The sequence below is a fragment of the Schistocerca piceifrons genome, chromosome 1 (genome assembly GCF_021461385.2).
Source record: "Schistocerca piceifrons isolate TAMUIC-IGC-003096 chromosome 1, iqSchPice1.1, whole genome shotgun sequence".
NCBI classification, from domain to species: domain Eukaryota; kingdom Metazoa; phylum Arthropoda; class Insecta; order Orthoptera; family Acrididae; genus Schistocerca; species Schistocerca piceifrons.
In genome coordinates this window covers 153839811-153861842 of record NC_060138.1, presented here as the reverse complement: position 1 = coordinate 153861842, position 22032 = coordinate 153839811, and the positions used below count along the sequence as shown (strand labels likewise).

At 39.6% G+C, this 22032-nt stretch overlaps 1 protein-coding gene across 2 annotated transcripts in view; it reads left to right on the top strand.

Moving 5' to 3' along the window:
• LOC124784073 (pyruvate dehydrogenase E1 component subunit alpha, mitochondrial-like) overlaps positions 1-19753 on the top strand; it is a 100236-nt gene extending 80483 nt beyond the window's left edge. For both annotated transcript variants that reach the window (XM_047254071.1, XM_047254072.1), the window contains one exon: positions 16585-19753. In XM_047254071.1, coding sequence (XP_047110027.1) covers positions 16585-16770 — 186 coding nt within the window. In that variant the 3' untranslated portion in view covers positions 16771-19753. The remainder of the gene's footprint in view (positions 1-16584) is intronic.
• The last annotated feature ends 2279 nt before the right edge of the window (positions 19754-22032 follow it).

The window sequence follows — 22032 nt, the reverse complement described above, 5'->3', positions numbered from 1 at the left end:
TGCATGGGACTTAACATGAAACCAGGACAAAAGTTATGTCCCAGGCGTGTTACACTGCTAAAAAATGAAGAATATTCTGATACTTTACATGACAGTCACCTACAACCATAGCAGATGAGCAATTAAATACGTCAGTGACTGCTCCTGGTTTGTCTCCCATGAAGACACACTAAGTTGGGAAAAGAGACAGGCCCAGCTATGGTAGACAAAAAGTACAAGAAGCTCAAATGGAATTAAAACACAAAATAGCTGACACGCTAATGGTGGAAGAGGAAGAACTATCTGCTCCAAAGGAACAGAAATCATGCCAGAAATGCTCTGATTTGGACAAAATTGTGCATGAGTTGAAAGAAAAATGTGCCATATCCACACACCAGAAAAAAGTAGCTATTCTTACCCTTGCACCTTCCAGCTGGTCTATTGACTACACTGCAAAGGAATTTAATGTTTCTACATATATGGTAACACAAGTTAGGAAAATAAAAGCAACCCAAGGAGTGCTTCCACAACTTCAGCAGGCTCATTGTAAGCAATTGAGTTCAGAAATAAAGATGCTAGTGTCGGAGTTTTATGAAAATAATGACTATAGCCGAATAATGCCTGGAAAAAAGACTGTGTAATGGTGAAAATGGGAAATGTACGTGTACAGATGCAAAAAAGACTGTTGCTATGCAACGTATCAGAACTATATGTAGAATTCAAGCAAAAGTATCCCAATACCAAGGTAGGTTTACCATCTTTTTTCAATCTTCAGCCAAAATGGGTTGTGCCTGTAAGTGCAAGGGGCACACACAATGTTTGTGTACGTGGGACGCATCAAGATGCTAAGCTGATGTTTGCTGCTATAAAGGATTCTGGTCTGGATTACAAAGGTGCAATGAAGCTGCTAGTGTGACATCAGTTCCTACCAGTGCATGATACACAGGCGTGAAAAGTGTCCTGGTAAGGCAAATCGTGCAGAACACGTGAATAACAAACTGTATGGTGAACTCCTTATGGATGATGATGAACTTGTTTCTTGTAAGCAATGGACACACATGGATCACACAAGTCTTGAAACAAAGCAAAGTACAGTGGAAGATTTTGTTGAAATGTGTTGTCAAAAAACGGACAAACTGACCACACACAGCTTCACAGTAACAGCACAATTGGCTTATCTCCAGTTTTGTAAGGATAATTTGAAACAGGATGAAATTATAGTAATACTAGACTCTTCTGAAAATTAAGCATTTATAGTTAAAAATGCCATCCAAGGATATCATTGGAACAACAGTCAAGCAACTCTCCAGCCATTTGCGATTTACTATAGAGGTGAATCAGGTAATGTGTCTGTCATGAACCTGTGTGTTTTTAGTGACTGTTTAATTCATGATGCCATTGCAGTTCATGTCCACATTCGCACTGTCATGGCATATGTGAAAAACAAGCTTCCTCACATACATTTTGCAAAATACTTCAGTGATGGGGCAGCTAGTCAGTACAAAAACTGTAAAAATCTCAAAAATTTATGTTTGCGCTACAGTCGCAGGTTCTAATCCTGCCTCGGGCATGGATGTGTGTGATGTCCTTAGGTTAGTTAGGTTTAAGTAGTTCTTAGTTCTAGGGGACTGATGACCTCAGAAGTTAAGTCCCATTGTGCTCAGAGCCATTTGAACCATGATTTTCAGATTCACGTACAATGGAATTTTTTCACAACAAGTCATGGCAAAAATGTATGTGATGGTATTGGTGCTACCATTAAGCGCATGGCATCACAAGCTAGTCTGCAGCACCCTACGGGCCACCTTCTAACACCTCTTCAATTATTTACCTGGGTACAGAAAAATATCTCTGGCATACAATCATTCTATGTTTCGAAAGATGAGGTGAAATCAGTCGAAGAGTTTCTAAAAAGCAGACTAGGACACGTTAAAACTGTTGCAGGCACAAGGAGCCATCATCACTCCTCTCCAGCGGACTCTGACAATGTACAGATGAGCAGACTGTCCAATTATAACTATAGGTTCATGCACAACATGTGTCTTCAGAAGCACAACATGTGTCTTCAGAAGCAAAAGCAGCAACATACAACCAGGTTGCTATGTTATTGCTGTTTATGATGACAAATGGCACTCAGGATGTGTTGCAGAGTGTTGTGAAGCAGAAGGTGATGTATTTGTGAACTTCATGGCACCAGCAGGACCAGCAAGATCATTTCATTGGCCACGTTTGGCAGACAGGTGTTGGATTCCTTTTGAACATATTCTTATGACAGTTCCAGTTCCTAACACAATGTCAGGAAGACAGTACAATTTGCCAGTCAATGTACAGAGTACAATAGCTAAACTGTGGGAGAACTTCTGTTCGAAGCACAATCAACTGGTTTTTAGCAGTTAAGGTGCAGTAAACATTAATGATAGGTTGTGTTAATCTGTCTGTATGTTGTTGCTTAGTGATTAAACAGTTGTGGGGGAGGATAAGAAGAGGCAGAGCAGTTTACAATATGTTTTTACAAAATTGTTGTGGAACAATGGGCACATCGCCAAATACATCTGTCAACTTCCATTGTACACAAATGTCTTGCAATAACATGCTGAAATTTTGAGATATATATCATTATGGTCTACTTATGCAGTGTGTGAAATTTGGCTTGGATAACTCTTGTCCCTTTTGTGCTACCACATTTAGAAAATCCATGTTTTTCAGGTGATTTTTCAAATTTTTGTATTTTTGTGTGCATGTAACTCAGTTTTTGTGACTGATATGGGCATGAGGAGTTCTGTGTGTATTTAGGCCACATTAAGCTTACCACAAAAAAATTTATACCCCTTTTGAGTGAATTATATTTGGCATAGAGAGCACTTACAACACGTACCTTTTAATGTATTACTTTTTTTAATCACATTTTGGAATTTTTCATTTTCCCTCAGAAATATGTTGTTGGTGTTTTGATTCATGGAGTGTGTTCTCTAAATGGATGTTACTGGGTTGTAAAAATTTCACTGGACTGTGCGAAATAGTTCCAAAGTTATTAAGACCTGAAGTTGGGTCTGAAGATAGATTGCCAGATGCGGGTTGCAATTTGCGGGTCACGCCACCTTCTTTCACAAGTCATAATTCTGGAACTAATTGGCATGAGAAACTAGTACTTTGTACACGAGTGTTCCACACTTGGTAGAATTAGTGTAATGAATTTCAGTCAAATCTGAGACTATGAGCTGGAGCCCCTGGTTGAACTGACATAGAATGACCCAATAACTAATCTCTGGCTAAAATCAAATATTGCTTAAGCTTACTGTGTGTCAAGTCATTACCACATGTACTGCTGTTGTCAGTTTGTACTGATTTAACTGTGAAGAAAATCTCTATCAATTTTAGGTCTTTCACATGCACAGGAGACAGAAGATACACATAATTTTTGAGAACATTTCTCATGGAAAAACAGTGGTCTGGCTAAAAATAATTTAAAATAGATTTCAAACAATCTCAACTGCAAAAACATTTATTTTGATAGTAACTGGTTTCAGTCAATTACCATTCTCGGACCCTCATACGATGATAGTAGGCAGTGATGGCAAATTGTGTAGGCATTGGAACGCCACAAATTTCAACTGTTATGGAGAGCAATGGGGTTGTTGCTTAAATGAGTGATGCTGCACCCATTGCATACCAAATTATGTATTTTGATATAACTTATTTTTCCATGCATTGGATATTATAACCCTACTTTATTTGTTATCTTGTTGATTACCGTATTTACTCGAATCTAAGCCGCACCTGAAAAATGAGACTCGAATAAAGTAAAAAAAAAATTTCCCGAATCTAAGCCACACCTGAAATTTGAGACTCGAAATTCAAGGGGAGAGAAAAGTTTTAGGCCGCACCTCCAAATCGAAACAATGTTGGTCCAATGTAATATGAGACACAATTTAGGTCGAATGAATGACGATACAGCTACAATAGTTTGGTTCGAGTCGTAAGCTTAGCAGTTAAGCTTTACCAGGTAGCCATTGCTATGCGTCAGGTGCTCCGTCTGTATTTATACAGGTACCCTTCCTTTTTCACGTGCTTCGTCTGGTTTGAATCGATTGCTTATTTTGCTTTGATCTGATAAGTGCCATTTTCTTTGTTCTAGGTGCTTACATCACTCTAAGCAGAAAATGCATTACTGTACTGTTCGTCGCATTCTGATAGTGCGTGTTTACGGTCTGTCGCCGCTCGCGGCATGGCTTGCTTTTGTGCGCGTTGACACCGCTTACAATAAAAAAAAGAGAGGAATTGTCTCATTAGCGAAACAATGGCAAGAGACTGCTATTTGTTGTTACTTACACAGCTGCTTTCTTTGGTAATGATCAACAAGAACCAAATAATAGACTGCGTATGATAGAACATGTTCTGAACGAGAGTTAGGCGAAAATGTTTCTCCGTTTGAAAATCTTTGCGGCCGCTTCTTTAGTACATCAAATTCTGCACAGAAATCAGAGTCATCTTAGATTCAAAAATCTAGTCAGTTGCTGTGCTTCATTTCTGACTGTATCACTATGAGGCATAAGAATAATACGAATGTAAACGTGACACGATATACATATTCTTCCGCGTTTGCTGTTGCCTCACTCAAGTTTCGTAGTTTATTAGGCAGACAGGATTTAAATGAGATAGCAGCAAACACGAAAGACTACATGGCAAAATGTTTATATTCATATTGTTCTTATGGTGAAGAGAATACTGCATGTGATTCACATTTCATCAGGTTGCTATTAGCAACCATCTCTTCTCAGGGGTAGGAAAAAATTCAGAACGTAGAGTTGGCCATATTGACAAACATCCCAGTCAGTCTTGCCAGACGGATTTTCGTAGTACATTGAAATTCTGCTACATTCGAAGATGAACAATACGGAATTTGTATTTACTTCATTGGATAATGTATGAAAATGCAGTGGTCAAAACTCGGGGCGGAGAAAAAAGCTCATCTTCCACTTTTTTTTTTAATTTATTTACTGATGCAGAGGTTTTGGCACCAGTATTTATCTTTGTGCCTACAAAGCATGCCTGTGTCGCGCTACATATATTCGACGGCAGAAGTTAGTTGTGGCGGCACCTACCAACACTTTTCAGAACTTCCACTTGCTTTGCACTCGATTCTAAGCCGCAGGCGGCTTTTTGGATTCCAAAAAATGGAAAAAAAGTGCGGCTTAGATTCGAGTAAATACGGTACTTGGTCAATGTAATCTGCAGAGATCTGACACATATTGTGACAATTGTCTTAGTTGCCTGCCAGTATTTTGTCACAGCTAGTCGCTATCATAACTTTGAATTCACCTTCTCTTGAAACGTGCACATTGACACATCCACACTGCTTCCGTGGTAAGTAACATTGCTACTCAATCAGTATTTCCAGTGGCACTACAATGTGTAGGACCAATCTGCAATACCTGGCATGCATCTTTCAATGTCAGCCCGCGTGACAATATGTATTTAACATCCAGTTGCTGTCGCAGCTCAGAAATCATCTTCTGCTGGATGGTTCATATTGATACAACAACACTGTCTCCATGGGAACTGTTGACGTCACTTAACCACTATCTTTGCTGGCATACAATTTATGATTTTCCTATAAATCCCCACAGATGGCTGTCAGTGTTGTCACAACTTATTATGATCAGGTATCTCTTTTATATATATTTGTGTCACAGATTGACAAAATACTGTTCATAGCAGTTACATTATATGTACCCATTTTTTCAATTGTTATTAGCTTTCATGTAATTATTCTGTACATACCTTATTGTAACAACTGTTTTAAGTCCTGTATGCCTGATTGGCAATAGCTGACATAATTTAGCATTCAGGGGGTGAAGCATACCATATTTAAGCAACTACTGCCTTGCTGCCTTTGGCAGTTGATATTCGTGGACTTAAATCATCTGCTTCATTCACTGCCACCACCTACCATCATGCTACGAAGGTCTGAGGATGTTCAAACACTGACTGAAACCAGTTACCATCATTATAAATGTTTTTGTGGTAGAGACTGTTTGGAATCCATTTTAAAAGATATGTATGTGCTTTGGTTGTACAGCAAAACCTTTACCAATGGCGTAAATTTCTGGTTATACAGGAAAACCTTCACAAATGGTGTAAATTGTGGTGACAGTGTAAGTAATGGGAAATTATTTTTTAAGCATGTACATAGATAATTCATTTCAAGAAAACATTGGTACTCCCACCCAGAGGGGGGGCTCAATTATTTTGTGAGTTTGTGCATGGCGCACATGGTGCCCTGAGCTATTGCAGCCAATTCTTCCTTCCCTGGCTGCATTTCCTTCACCCTGCCCCTCCCTCCCTATCCTCACTCCTTCCCCGCTGCCTCCTCCTTTCCCTCTCTTGGTGTTCTGATTTATATTGACCTGGCTATCCACCTTGTTCCCTATATTGCTTGAAATTTGGTTCCTCCTGCCTGGTTTTCTTTCATCCTTTTTGGCATTTAGATCCCTGTTTAAGGTTTGATCTCCACTTCTAAATGTTTTGTTTTTAGTGTGAACCATTTGGGGAAGAATTCCCTCCCCAGTGTCTATGGTATGAATTCCTCTCCCCCTTTCCTACCCCTCTTCCTTCCCTGCTGTAGCCCTCCACCCCCCTAGGTCACCAGCAAGTATTGCCAGTCTGTGTGGTGGGACTGTTACGTACCCATCTGACTGAACTCCCTGACAACACAGGGATCACACTGCTGACACCTTAGCTATTCCCTCTTCATGTTTGCCAAGGACTGGTTGCTTGTCTTCCTGGAGCATCGGAACTCCCAGCAATGGCTGCCATGCCAAGCGACCTTGCTGTAGATCCCCTAATTGGAATGGGAGGTATCAGTTCGGATACTTGGCACATGAAGTGTATCAAGCTGCAAAAATCCAGCCATTCTCAAACGACCGTCTCTTAGAATGGTAACGGATCATTGAATGGTGCTTTGTATGGGAGGAGGGCAAGCCTTGCCATCTTGGGATGAAACACATTCCCCACTACCTTGTCTGTACTAGAAATGACGGAAACACATTCACCGCCACAAAGCCATTGTTTTTTGTGGAGAATATCGAGGACAAGTTTGGTGAATTGGAGTCACTCAGTAAGGTGCAGTCAAGCTCCCTGTTGATCAGCATTTCTTCTGCTGGCCAGTCTGCAGCTCTTTGTGCTTGTGATCGTCTTGGCAGTGTCCCAGCATCTGTTACCCCTCACCAATTTCTGAATATCGGTCCAGGGGATGTTTTTTATAGGGACTTCATCCTGCAAACTGGTAAGTCTAATCTGGAGCAATGCGCCATACATTTTTTTTTTTTTTTTTTTTCAATATGTGCAGAAGGTTTGTAAAGACAAGTGCACTGATACTGGCACCTTCATTCTGGCTTTTGAGGGTATACTCTATGAGGCGGTCAAGGTTATGTGCTACAGATGTGACATGAAACCATACATCCCACCACCCATTAAGTGCTGTCAGTGCTTGCATTTTGGGCATATTACTTCCGTTGTACAGCGGACTCTCTGTGTGGTGAGGGAAGCCCCTGTGTTCCACCCCCTTTGTGTCATGACTGCCACTCTCCTTGTTCACCAGATTGTCCAGCAGAAGATCCAAGTGTACAAATACCTGGATTGCCTTTGTTATGCTGTGGCTTGCCAAAATATGTGACACGCTATCTGGTGTCACTTTCTTCAACTTTTGCCTTTGTTACATCGTTTCCCCCTCGGAACTCGTCCTTGCCCCAGCCCTGACACCTCTCCCTTCCCTCTCCCCTGCAGTTCCAACAACCTCCCCTCCAGGAGCTGCTCTCCTTCCCTGGCCAAAGAAGTATTCCACTTCTTCAGCACCTGCCAATGACGGGACTCCCCACAAGAACCCCTCTCCGCGACGTCTCTGTCTGGAAGCCTACTGCCACAACTCGGCCATGAGAAGCGCAATCTGTGTGCTCCAAGGTCGCCCTCATTTCGATTGCCCTTCAACAACTCTCTCTTGAATTGCATTGATGTAGTCGTGCAGGGCATCTTTGCCACTATTCTTTTTGCTGCTGGCACTGCTGTCCCCCTACTCAAGTCCCTCTAGTAGTCAACCAGAACTGTGGTGAACTGAGGACGTAGCAGTCACTGCCCAGGACTGCCACTATGTGCTGCAGTGATTTAAACGACATCCTTCATGGCCAAACCTCCTCGCTTTTAAGTGTCTCCATGCTAAGACTTGTCACCTTATTAAGCAGAGTAAAAAGGAATGCTGGAAGTGCTATGTTTCCTCCATGGGGATGTATGGCTCTTCATCACAGCCCCGTAGCCTTGTGGGGCACCAGCGACAAATCAACTGTCCAGGGTCATATCCTCCAAGGTGCTCTGTCTACTGATCCATTGGTCCTTGCACAACACCTCGTGACACACTTTGCGATGGCGTCAGCATCCTCTTCCTATCCCGCTACCTTTCTCCAGCAGAAACACCGATTTGAACAACCCCCCTCCCTCCTCGTCCTCCACTTCAACCCCCACCACACTGAACCCTATAATGAACCTTTCTATAAATGGGAATTCTTGCAGGATCTTACCTCTTCATGTGACAACGCCCCAGGCCTTGATCCCATCCACAACCAGATGATCCAGCGCTTGGATACCCAAAGGCAACATCTACTCAGGATCTTCAACCACATTTGGCTCACAGATGCTTTCCCGTCACACTGGCAAGACAGTATAGTTATCCACGTCCTTAATCCCAGGAAGAACCCAGAGTCTCTCAACAGCTACCACCCAATTAGCCTGACAAACGTACTTTGTAAACTGCTTTAGAGGATGGTTAGCTACTCTGTATGACTGGTGCTTTCGCGGCCCACTTCCAATTTTTATCCGTGAGTTTTTATCCCACCATCTCTTCTGTGTTAAGAATTGGCACTTCTCAGCAACCTCCGGATTCAGGTGAATGGTATCCCACAGCGCCCTGTGTTAAGTATCACACTCTTCCTCATAGCTATCAATGGTGCCTCTGTTGGGCCTCTGGTTACCACGGCATTGTATGTTAACAATTTTTGCATCTGGTGTCCGCCTGCGTAGTTGGGTGGTAATGTGCTTGCCTCCCATGCAAGCGGGCTCGGGTTCGATTCCCGGCTGGGTTGGAGATTTTCTCCACTCGGGGACTGGGTGCTGTTTTGTCCTCATCATTTCATCCTCATCGCCAGTGCACAAGTCACCCAATATGGCATCGAATAAAATAAGACTTGCAATTGGCAGCCGAACTTCTTTGAATAGGGGCCTCCCGGCCAACGATGTCATATGCTCATTTCATTTCATTTCCGCCTGGGGCAGCTCTCCTTCAGTAGCATCTGCTGAGCGCAGGCTCCAATGCGCCATCCGACGGGCCTTTGTGTGGGCTCTCACCCATGTTCCAGTTTTCTCCCTCGTAAATACGGGCTATACATTTTTGTCGTTGATCCACAGTTCACCCCAATCCAGAACTTTATTTAACCCATTACTGGCCAAAACACTATTGGATCATTTTTTTGCAAACTTTTATACATAAATGCGTTACACTGAGTGATTAATTGAGTAAAAAGTTGTTTTGAAAATTTTCAGTATATTGGAACAAAAACTACAGACCGTCCCATTTTTGGGACATTGGTCAAATGCGCTATCCAAATTCACAACCTTATTCTCCATGCATAATGTTGTAAGAAACAACACAAACAATAAATAAAGAATGTTTAAATATTATTGAACGTCTATTCAGTATGAAATGAAACAAAACACTTGTCGTGTACACCAACATTGCACCTATCAAAAATTTTTGTTGTTTTTTTTTTTTTTTTTTCCTTGCAGTAAGCACATCTCTTCTGTGTTTTACTTGGCACAATGAAATGATTTCCTGGATCTAGTCGTACATCTGTGCTCACTGGTCCTCCCACCAATTTGCTTCCTTGTGGGCCTCTGCATTTTGGTACTGACCCTGTTTTCTTTGATAGGAAAAAAAAAACTATTCTCTGTCGGTCATCCAAAAGTGAGAGCTTCTCATTACAGTTAGCAATTTGGTATGCACACCATGTGTTTACTACACAGATATCTATCATCTGTGTGAATAATAGTCACCACCATTTCTTTGACCTTATCCTCGTCCTATAAAGTGATATCTGCTTGTCCAGTAGATCTACGCCACCCATATGGACATTGTATTCTTCAGTGAGATGTGGCATTGTAACAGATATTTCCTTTTTCTTTGCCCGTGAGTATTAGTACTGTAATTTGTCGCTACACATACTGGTTTGTTGTCACTCCATTTCACTCTTTGTCAAACATGTAATCATAGAATCCTCATTCCTTTTCTTTTGCCATTCTTTTCGAATCAATCAAAGGACATGCATTAGTTCGGATCTCTCTTATTGTTCCTGTAGCTTTCATTTTACTCTTTCAGAGTGTGATCAGTGTGTCAACACTGGTGAAAAAGTTGTCAAGGAAAAGCTTATAATTCGGATACTCTGATTCTGGAATCATGCTGGTTAGTTCATTTATCACCCTTGCACCTAAAGGCTCCTGTTTGTTGTCAGTCTCGCCACAGTATGGTGAAAAATTATAAAGAAAACCATTGGAACTTGTAAGACACCAAATTTTGTATCCAAATTTGATAGGCTTTCCCCTCAGAAACATTGTAGCTGAATGTTTGCCATAATAGCGTATCATCATTTCATCAATTGAGAGTTCTGGATGAAATACACCAATTTTACCAAATTCCTTTTTCAGCATTTCAAAGTACAACCTCAGTTTGTATATCTTGTCGTTTGTCTATCTTGGAGTTGTCATTGAGATGAATGAATCTCTTTATTTCCTGAAACATATTTCTTGACATGGAGTTGAAGACTAAAGGAACACCGACATCAGGAGCCTGTTCCCAGTACATATTCTCATGGGAAAGCTTATGATAACCACTTAGATGTAGTATACCAATAAATGATTTTAGTTCTTCTTTGGTTAGCAGAAAATTTATTTTGTTATGTTGGCAAGCATAGATTTCGCTTTGTTCAATAATAGTATCCATTAGTTTCTCAGAAAAAAAATCCTCAAACACCTGGGGCACTGTCTTATTTGCTAGACATTCCGCAACATAATGTTCGTTGCTCTTCCGTGGTTCACTAGTGTTTTTGTACATTGGTTGACATTTATACCACTTACATTTATATTTTTTTGTAGATAATGTACCACTTTCTGCTCCATCTCCTAACGCTTTCCTTCCTTTGGCTTCTGGAGGTATAACTGTAGCATTAGCTTCATCTCTGCTGGTTATGAGCTCTAAAGCATTGGCTACATCTTGTACAACAGACTCATTGTTCAGTACATTTTCGTCAATGTCTTCTTCATCTGTTATTACATCTGCTTCGGGTGGAATAATCGCCAATTCTACGTCGTCATCTTTATCGTCACTCTCTTGATGGTTCTCTAGTTCTGCTAGAATTTCTTCAAGTGTAAGTCCACGCGTGTTTTTATCCTGTTGGAATCATAAAATTCGAATAGAATATGAAAAAAGGCAGATACAAAGAATGTAAAATGCAATTCTTCTCTGTATAATAAGTGTATACAAGAATAGGGCTCATCAACAATAAATGATAGTGTAACATGCCATTGTCCCATTATTGGGACGCATAAAATATATCAATATTGCACCTACTTGAAAAAATCTGAAGTATACTTAATCTTACACAGACATCCATATGTTCGACACAAACACGCCCAGACAATTAAATCACAGCTCATTATCGTCCAGGAACTATCAGCAGACGTACAGTGCTGCCATGTGAGAGAACAAAAAATCGGCAAGTTTATAATTTTCCTGGCATGGAGTATTTAGAAAAAAGTTATTTATTTTACATTTACAGGCATTATAGCAGTTAGTTGAACATATAGGTGCAACAATGAAGGCTAAAAGCTCCATTGCTTACGTAGAAATAAGTAAAATATACGCATCTCAAAAAAGGGACAATGGCCCGTAATGGGTTAAGCAAACAGCTTCTAGATGTTGTAGCAAAGTCCAGTTTCTTGGGAATTATTTTTGATGAAAAGCTGATGTGGCTGCCCCATATCTACCACCTTGAAGACTACATGCATGCAGAAGCTTAATGCTCTCTCCCTTCTGGCCCACACATCTTGGGGTGCAGACTGAGCTATTCTTTTCCATCTGTACCGTGCTCTGGTCTTGTCCAGACTAGATTACGGTAGTCAGGTTTATGGGTCAGCGGCTCCTTCAAGTCTGAAAATACTTGACCCTGTTCACCACTGTGGGTGCTTCTGCCTGTTAGTCATGTTGGCAGTTTCCTTGCAAAAGCGGTGATTCCTCCTCTACAAATACAACAGAGCCAACTCCTGATTTCTTATGCAATTGCCATTCGCCAATTCTCTGACCATCCAATGTTCCCTGTTCTCTTTGTAAATGAGAGATGTCTCCCTCCTGATAACTGGCAATGGGTGGAATTGCCAGTTAGAATGAATCTCATTTCCCTCTGTCAGGATCTCCATCTGCACTCTCTGGAGTGTGATCCTTGTATCTACACACACACACACACACACACACACACACACACACACACACACACACACACACACACACTCCCTCCACCCTCCACTCTTTGGGTGGTGCCTCGACCATGGATTAGGACCAACCTGTTCCAGGGTTCTAAGGTCTCTGTCGCCCCTATGGTTTTCTGGTGTCTTGTATATTCATCCTTGCAGAGTTCCAGGGTGCCACCATCTTCTACACTGATGGTTCTAAGATTATAGATAAGGTGAGATATGCTGTCATGTCTCCTACTGGCTTAGAACACCACCAGGATCATGTAGTGTGTTCACAGTAGAGCTGCTAACCATTCACAGAACCCTCCTTTTTGTTACTCAGGCCTCCCTCCACACTGTTTTAATATGTACTCACTAATGAACAGCCTGCAGGCTATCGACTGATGCTACTCTTGTCACCCTTTGTTCTCTGCTATCCATAACCTTCTCTCTGTCCTTGGCGATACCAACTGCTCATTTGTCTTTCTCTGGGTCCCAAGTCATGTGGGGATAGCAGGGAGTGAACTAGCTGACTGGCTAGAGAGCAGATACGTAACCCCATTCCCGTTAATGATTCCTGTTGTGGATATGCCGGATCTACATCAAATCTGTCTTTGCCCAATAGTGGAATGACATCTGGTGCACTACTGCTCTAAGTAATAAACCCCACATAATCAAGGAGACTACTGCAGCTTGGCACTCTTTCTTCCTCCTCTCTCAAAAGGACTCCACTGTCTTACACCGTCTACGCATTGGTCATACCAGGCTCACTCATTGTTTCCTCTTCTGTAATGAACCACCCCCACAGTGTGGTTGTCGAGCCAGACTGATGGTATCACATATATTGGTGGAATGTCCCCTTCTTTTGGCCCTTTGTAATGAGTATAGTCCTCCAGAATCCTTAATTTTAATATTAGCAGAACATTCACAGATGGTTGAACTGGTTCTCAGTTCCCTCCATGAATGCAGTTTTCATTTTCAAATATAAGGTTTTGCTTTACTCCTGGAGCAGGGGCAGGGTGAATGTGGTTGGAACCTCTCTTTATATTTTCTCTGCCTGGGACCCATGATCAATACCCCTCGCAAAGACCGCTCTTTTATCCCTCTGTTTTCCCAGTTTTTAGATTTGGGGTACCCTGTTACACCTTCTGCCGTGTGTGTTTTGACTTCCTCATTTTACAGTTTGACTCTGGTTACATACATCCACCTTTAGCGGACACTCTCTCTTCTGTGTGTAATTTTAGAGTTGTGAGACTGATGAGCTCGCTGTTTAGTCCCATAACCCCCTCAATCAGTCAGTCAGTGAACACATTGGTAGTACAAGCATTTTGCCAAAAAAGTCAAGAATTATAGTTATTTAAATTGCTTCAGTTGAATATTTATCTATTGGGTTTTCTAGCTCATAAAAGCATTCAGAAGTTTTGATGTCTACATCAAACATTGTGCAGTAGTCTGAGAGTGATTACAAGACCTGGACATACATTACATGTGTATGATGTCCCCAGTGAGCAAGAAGTGTATCGTAGACCTGAGTGTCTTCTGGCATATGCAGTGCTTAGATAACTTACAGGAATGCAACCGAGTGACATTGCTGACAACCACTGATATTTTGTCAGGTGATCAACCTGTCATTTTTAAGGCAAAATTGTGGTAAGTATGTATCTGTGCAAGTTAATTTAAAACCTCAATCTGGGAAGCAATTCCAGAAAGGGTAGCGTCATCCAAAAGGCGTAATATTTTGGCAAGCCGACTTCTTGCCAGAGAAGTCGGCTTGCCGAAATATCGTGCCTTTTGAACAATGCTACCCGGCTGAATACCCGAGAAATTTTCAAGACATCCAGAAAGGTCTCACACACACACACACACACACACACACACACACACACACAGTAAACACTAGCACCACCACACAACCATAGGTGACTGACACCAGACATTATTGATAGTAAAAATTACTGAACAATGAGTGAAGTAGCATTAATTCCGTCCCTCTGGTTTTTGACAAGGAAGAGAGCAGGATCCCAGAATTTAAGCAAGAACTTCCATCCCTTCTTACAAAGTTACTTGCTGATTTAATCTCAACTGCTTCCTTAGTAGCACTATCTCAGTAGCTGGAACTTCATGCCAGAATCTCCTGTGTTATATTCCATAGGACAACAATTGTCAATACAATGTTTTGCAATAGCATATTTTCTCGGCTGTTCTAAGCATATCTGATGCTTATGCTCAGTACATCAATCCTCTTGGTTTGTATAAGATGGGTGTCTGTTACATTCCGTGCAGTTGTGGCATGTCACATATTGTTCAGACTGTCAGGACCATGAAGGTTTGGTCTACTGAGCATAAGCATCACACACACTTATGCCATCCAAGCAGATCATTTATTGCAGAACATTGTCTTAGCAGTGGTCACCCTCTGGAATATGTCACAGAGATTCTGGCATGCACTTCCAGCTATTGCGATAGTGTTATTAAGGAAGCAGTTGAGATTAAATTACAAAGTAACCTTGTAAATGGAGATGGAAAATTTGGCTTAAATTCTGTGTAGAGCAGTGCTCTCTTCCTTGTCAAAAAACAGAACAGAGTTAATTCTCCCTCAGTATCAATCACTTCTGGCATTAGTCATCTTTGGTTGTGTGGTGGCGCTATTGTTTACAGTGATTGTGAGTTTTATCCTTCCACAATTGCTCTGCAAACCAAGGTTTTAAATTCACTTGCACAGTGCTTACTTCCTGCAGTGTTGCCATGAAAATGACAGGTTGGTCACCTGTCAAAATATTGGCGGTTGTCAACAATGTCACCTGGCTGCATTCCCATAAGTTTTCTGAACAATAAGTGTATATGGGCGTAAAAATTGCTACATTGTATTTAAAAATGATTTTGTTAATAAATATGAGCAATACTGGATAGCAGTTGACAGCAGTCAATGTCGACTGATTTAGATAAGATGGTGGACCCACCAACATGATTACATTCTATAAACATCATCATGAAATTGTTTGTACACGTGTTGATAGGTGTGTTTCAGCATAATGACATATGATGCTGTAGGGCATGATATACACAGAATTATAGTTTCAAATCGAACAGAGCTATTAGATCCATTGTTGGTACTTTCCTATTAAGAAGCACCACATCTGCAGCTGTTTGAAGGTAGTTAGTATGTTATCCAGAAGAGAGACAATTATCTTACTTATCATTTTTATCTTTCCTTCATGATGTGTAGTGGCCACGTAGTTTGAGGTTCCTTGGGAATTCACACACATTTGAACATTTGATCTTTCCTTCCATTTGAAATAATACTGAAGTTTTGGCTGAACTCGACAAATTATTCAATAATGTACTACTAACAACACCACACCCAGTATATTTATTAGGTTGGCATTGTTAGCAGACAAAGCACTAGTGGCACTAATTGTTTCAACTTCAAGCCACTTCCACAGATTCAGATTTAGGGAGGCTGGAGCAGAAGAAAGTCAATTGCACAATGATTGTAAACAGTACTCAAAACCCAAAACCTTACCAGTATCATTATGTCTCGATTACACATTTTTATCTCTTCATTAATATTGTCAGATTAATTGTAAATGGTAGGAAATTTATAATTATGATAAAACAAAAGCAAATGGAAATCTTCATTCTCTGCACACAGAGATTTTGAAGGGACCAATAAAAAAACATGTTGAAAAAGAAAAAGTCAGCATCATGTTTTGAATTTTACCTGATGCCTGTTGTTGCAGTTGCTTGGATTTTGTGGAATTTATATGCAGTAATCATCCTCCGTTATAATCCATATCATTTTTTAAATTATTTATTTCCAGAATTGTCAAGAAATTAACTTTTGAGCTTAGAATCTCAAGGCACATTGTTTATATCCTTTCTGATACAATTTGTGTGTCTTAGACATTTGATATCATCATGTACTTAAAGCAATTTATGGAAGCAATCTTTATTTCTCCCCCACCCTCAGATAAATATGTTATTGGAATTAGTGAAAAAAATATTTTATTAACTTAATGTGTGTTAACAATAGTAAAATACTTTTTCCTTTGTTAACAGAAACTGGAGAGTGAAATAAGAACAGAAATTGATGATGCAGTTAAGTTAGCAAAGTCTGAAAAGGAATGTAACTTGGAAGAACTGACAGCAGACATTTATGCTAGTTCACAGGAGATTTCAGTCAGAGGTACTCTGCCATGGAACAGTTTGAAACATAAGAATATAGGGAAACCAAAAAATTTGTGAGGTTGAAGTATTTGTCACTTGTTGGTGTAGTGAACTCTAATGTGATCTGTACATATATTTAATGTGCTGTAAAGTGATCCAAGCAGTTTTAAAATTCTGTTGTGTGGTATTATAATTGTTGTTATATTTATCACAAATAATTCACAGTTTTATTGTTGCATTGTAATCATTGTTGCCACTGTTTACGTAAGGACAGTTGTTGTTCTCAGATAAAAAATTTTGTAAGTTTCTTTTATGAGGAAGTATTAGTTTCATAAATAGTGTATAGAATAGGAGTAGGGAGTAGATATTCATAAATTGTCCATTCATTCACTGCCAGTTGCACCAAACCTGAGAAATGGTCATTGTGACAATTTAATTCAATTTCTTGGATAAAAACTCCAAAAGCTGCCATTGTTTAAACGTTAATGATATTTGTTCTCCAAAAATGTCCTGTAGGGAGGATATATATTTTGTAATTGTGACTGTGGCAGGTGCTAGATGATGGACATACAAATTCCATGTTGTGACTGTTATGTTACCATAAACTGTGCATTTAAACTCAATTCTCATGATGATTTGTGAAAAAATTGTACTGCTTAGCAAAGATTCTAGCATTTATATTTAGATAGCCATAGTTGAACTTTTTTTCTTCCAAGTTTATTTAGTTGATACTGATCACTCATGTAATGTTATGAAGCTTTTTATACATTTAACTACCGCATTTAACAACATTTGCTATCTGTTTTTGTGGAAATGTAACAATCCTGCTTATTTGACCTGCTAATGTGTGGCTTTTAGTTCATTGAGCAAAAACAGATTATTACTAAGTTTATTGTTGCCAAATTTTCAGGTCGCAGAGATTTTTAGTAACTAAATGTGTCATAATATTATTATTTCATGTTTGATACAAAATGTTGGGTACTTTGTTGCTTTTGAATTAGTAAGTCAAAAGTGAGGTTATTGGTCATAGATTCCACTGTAAAAGTGTTGTTCTTATGAGAAGACAGACTATAATATACACATACACACACAGTAGTTTCAGGGACTAAGCCCACTCCCCTCACAATTCTCTCTCTCTCTCTCTCTCTCTCTCTCTCTCTCTCTCTCTCTCTCTCTCTCTCTCTCTCACACACACACACACACACACACACACACACAGCCAAAAGCTGACACACAAGAATGCTACTGTGGACAGGCCCAATGCAGTGCAATGCAAAATACACAATTTATAGGACTGTTAGTATGATACACGAATTCGTGCAAGCAGGTGTTTGACAGCTGCCTCATGGAATACACCATTCACAGTCTGGCTGTAAGTTTGGAAGTGCGAGTTTGCAAAATAAATAATTCCTCAAGAATTGAAAAATGCACTGAGCATGGTCTTCACCTCTTGATTTTGATGCGCACATTTTCGTCATGTGGCCCTATTCTATTTACCACCACTTAGGTAATTGTTTTTTTGACAAATGGTATTCTGAACACCAAGTTTAATCTCTCATGATTATGTACAACTTTGTACACACCTTTTACATACCAAACTAGCCTTGCATGACACTGTTGAAGCTTGCCTTCAGTCATACAAACTCAACCTCCTGTGCATGCAAAATTTAATTTCTTTCTTTTGGCACATTGGATACTTACCAGTCTCCCAGTATATGGACTGTCTCCTAAGGTCTCAACGATTTTTAAAATATGAAAACATTTCAGGTAACTTGCTTAGAGTCAACTATTTTTAATAATTTTTGCATCATTTCATACATTTCAGCCATCTTTTTCTCATGTTCAAAACAAAATGTAGAGCAATGTGCCACAGTTCTTTTTGAAACCATGACAAAGAATAAACGTGCAGCACTGCGGTTCTTGTGTGCTAGAGGCAGGTAATTCAGACTACACAGTTTCGCATTTGTTCAGATCATAGCATCACTTGTTTCTCATGCAAAGATCAAAGATTCAGTTCCACAAATAGCCTCCAGGCTTTGTGCGTAGCTTTACTTGACGATTGACCTCAAGTGAATGTTTCGTACTTTCTTTGTACAGGAACTCCCAATAGAGCTGCACTACACAGAACTCATTCACTGTATGTTGTCAACATGAACCAGGAAGTCTTATAAGGGACTTCCTGTTCAGGCACACATGTGCAGCTGCATGTCGTGGCCACAAACTACTTATAAAGGTCATTCCCATAAACATAAATCCTTGACATTAATTAATGACTAACTGTTTACAAAAGAAATAATCGAAGAGTAATTTCTGTCTGCAAGTTACCTGTATTTTGTGTAGGTGACACTTCCTTAAGCATCCAGCAGTAATATCAAGTATCTTTTGTCCATATCCAATACAGAACAATAAATGTATGATGCAAAACTAAAAAAAAATCATTTTTATGTAATCTATGCTTTTTTATGTATTGTAAGCTAAGTCATGTATTTGTTAGCAACAAATACAATTTTATGGTGCTTTAAAGTTATTCTAAACTAATTTATTCACAGTGGCATTTTAGCAATCTTCATTTTGATAGTGTAAACCTATTTATTGTAACATGACAGTGTGGTAAGAGGTCTGTCATCTCATTAGAAAGTAAATATTTACTACTGAGTCAGTAATGAAATATTCTTATTAAGAGAATTGGATTGTACCTACATACAGAAACATGCATTAAATAACATTGTGTGAGTAGTAGCTTCGTAATTAATGTTAAAGTACATTTTTCACTTTTTGTCACTTTTGTTGCAATAGCTTATTGTATATTGTTACATTTTTAAGAAAACTGTAGCATTCCATTTTATTATGCAGTTCTAAACTGCTTTATTTATTGAGTCTCTTTACAAAATGTGCCATTTTTCTGTCTGTAGCAAGTTCTCTTCATTGGTTTATAAAATGTCAATGAATGTACTCTATGTTGTTCAGTTGCAGTTTTCAAAATAATGCCAGCAGATCTGCCAATTTTGTGAAATGTTGTTAAAACACACCGCAGTTAATAAAAACAGTTCCTAGATATAAACTGAATCTGTGATTTTACTTACCCAGCTTAGATGCTGGCTGTTGTGACTTAACTCCAACAAGTGTTGTAATAATCATTGTGTATGCACGTACTCCATATGATTTGAAGATGATACAATTAAGAAAAAAACATACTTGTTTAAGAGGCATGACAACATGCTCATTAGTGCTGATGTAAATTAAAAGTATGAAATGAGCAGGTGAATGTGGAAAGGTCTTGAAAATTGTGATCAAGTTGCATCCCTCTTCCCCTACCTGCTGGTTTCTCTCTCATCATGTGCTCCTCCTCTCCCACCCCAGGTTATTATTGAATACACTACATACTTCAAGTTATCAGATTAATGAATAATCACAGACAGGTTTTGGTTTGTTGTGTGTGTCTGACGTGACACATGATGCTTTCTGAGTGTTCTCTTATCGAGATTGTTGGCAGTGTGAACTTAAATGTTGTTATAGGTTATTTACAGAATTATTCTTACAATATGGTTGTGATTTATGGGCTACGACTCCCTGTTGTGGATTAAAACTTTTCCTTGGGGTGGGGAGGGAGGGGGGGGAGGGAACATAAAGGTACAATAGAAGTTTACCTGAATTTTGACTCATTATATTTTATCTACGGACCAGTCACACACTGGTGCAAAACAGTTTGATTTAAGGATGCTCACAAGTTTATAATATCCTTGCAGACTTGTTAGCTGTTTTAATATTAAAATTGTGTATCTGGAGTTGTCTTTTAACAGTAAGCTCGACAACAGAACAAATACATTTAAATTAATGTTGTTAATGTACTAACATCAGTTTATTATTGACACTAATTATTTCAGCAACTGTAACAGCAGTCAATTCACAAAGCAAACCAAAGGTCTCACTCACAACTTGTAAGAAACTGTTTGTGTGAATGCACTTCCCAACACAACTTTATTCCTCACATATATTATCACTGGTGGAAAAATTGAAAGACAAGATGATCCCACTGAATAATCAACATTCCTACAGTTTTACAACACGGAAATCTTCTAAATCGTGATGTACACTCCAAAAAACCAAAGTCTGGAAACTGCTGCATCAAAGTTGGTTGCCACTTAAAACCAGTTAGTGACTGTACTGCTAGTGTCAGTGATAACTGATCTCCTTTCTCTTTTGTTCCTAAACCCAGTGTCTTGACCCTTTTGATTCTGGGACACAAATCTCCCAGTCAAAGTGTGACAGCTCATGTTAAACAAGACATCTTGATTCTCTGGAGTCTGCAGCTGATGTCCCCTTCACTTCTCAACACCAAGTCCCAGCTAAATTATGCCATATCCCCACTACATCCTTGGAGTTTGTCTGCAAATGGTTGTTGCATCCGTAGCTCCCCCTCCATGCCATTTTGTCATAGTGTCATGCTGTAAGTTACAAATTTGTACAACTTAGAGTAACTACATTAGTAAATGTAGTTAAACAAAAGTTATTTAATTACGTGCATTTAAACACTGATTACAAGGTATTAGTTACTCTACATTTACTACTTCTATCCTTTCAAAAAAGCTTAAGTTATGAATTATTTCAATGACATGTTTTAATTTTGTTAAACTAACACACAGATGTTGTGCACATTGGAATGATAAACACTCCCATGTATGTTGCAATTTAACAAGATTGTTGAGAAAACAAGACAGCTAGTCTTCTGCGGGCCTTCATTATTTAAACCTGCATGTGTGGCCTGCCTCGGGTGTAGGTGACTATAACAGACAATAGCTCTATGTGTAGTGTTGTAAGAGAAGCCACGTTGTTGGTGCCTGTACTTTCTGAGATTTTTAACAAATACTGAAGCAACGAAATGGGTAACTAATATGCACTGTCAGCTTCAAACTCTTATGGGGCGAAAGTGTAGAATATCCTCATGTGTATGGAGGAGACGATGTCCCTTTGTGGACACTTTATGGTGCCTGGGCAATGTACTATATGTAACAAATACTAAAGTGTGCAATCTGCTTGACCATAAGAAAGGAAATAATGTTTCTTTTGTGGTGATTTTTAAGATGTGGGCCACTGGAGCCTGAATTCATGAAATGGGTGCGTGATTGATACCATTAGTTTCTACGCCGGCACTACCATTATCATGGGCTATCCAGCCTGAGCAATGTGTGAAAGATGCAACCCTCTGACGCAGCAGCTAGCCACGATTTCCTGCAGTGCTTTGGGGTACTAACAATACCACATGTTGGGAGTGCGACCCAACACCCATCCGTCATGCTGACAGGCAGCACAAAGCACTGCTGGGTGGTCTTTCTGTTACCA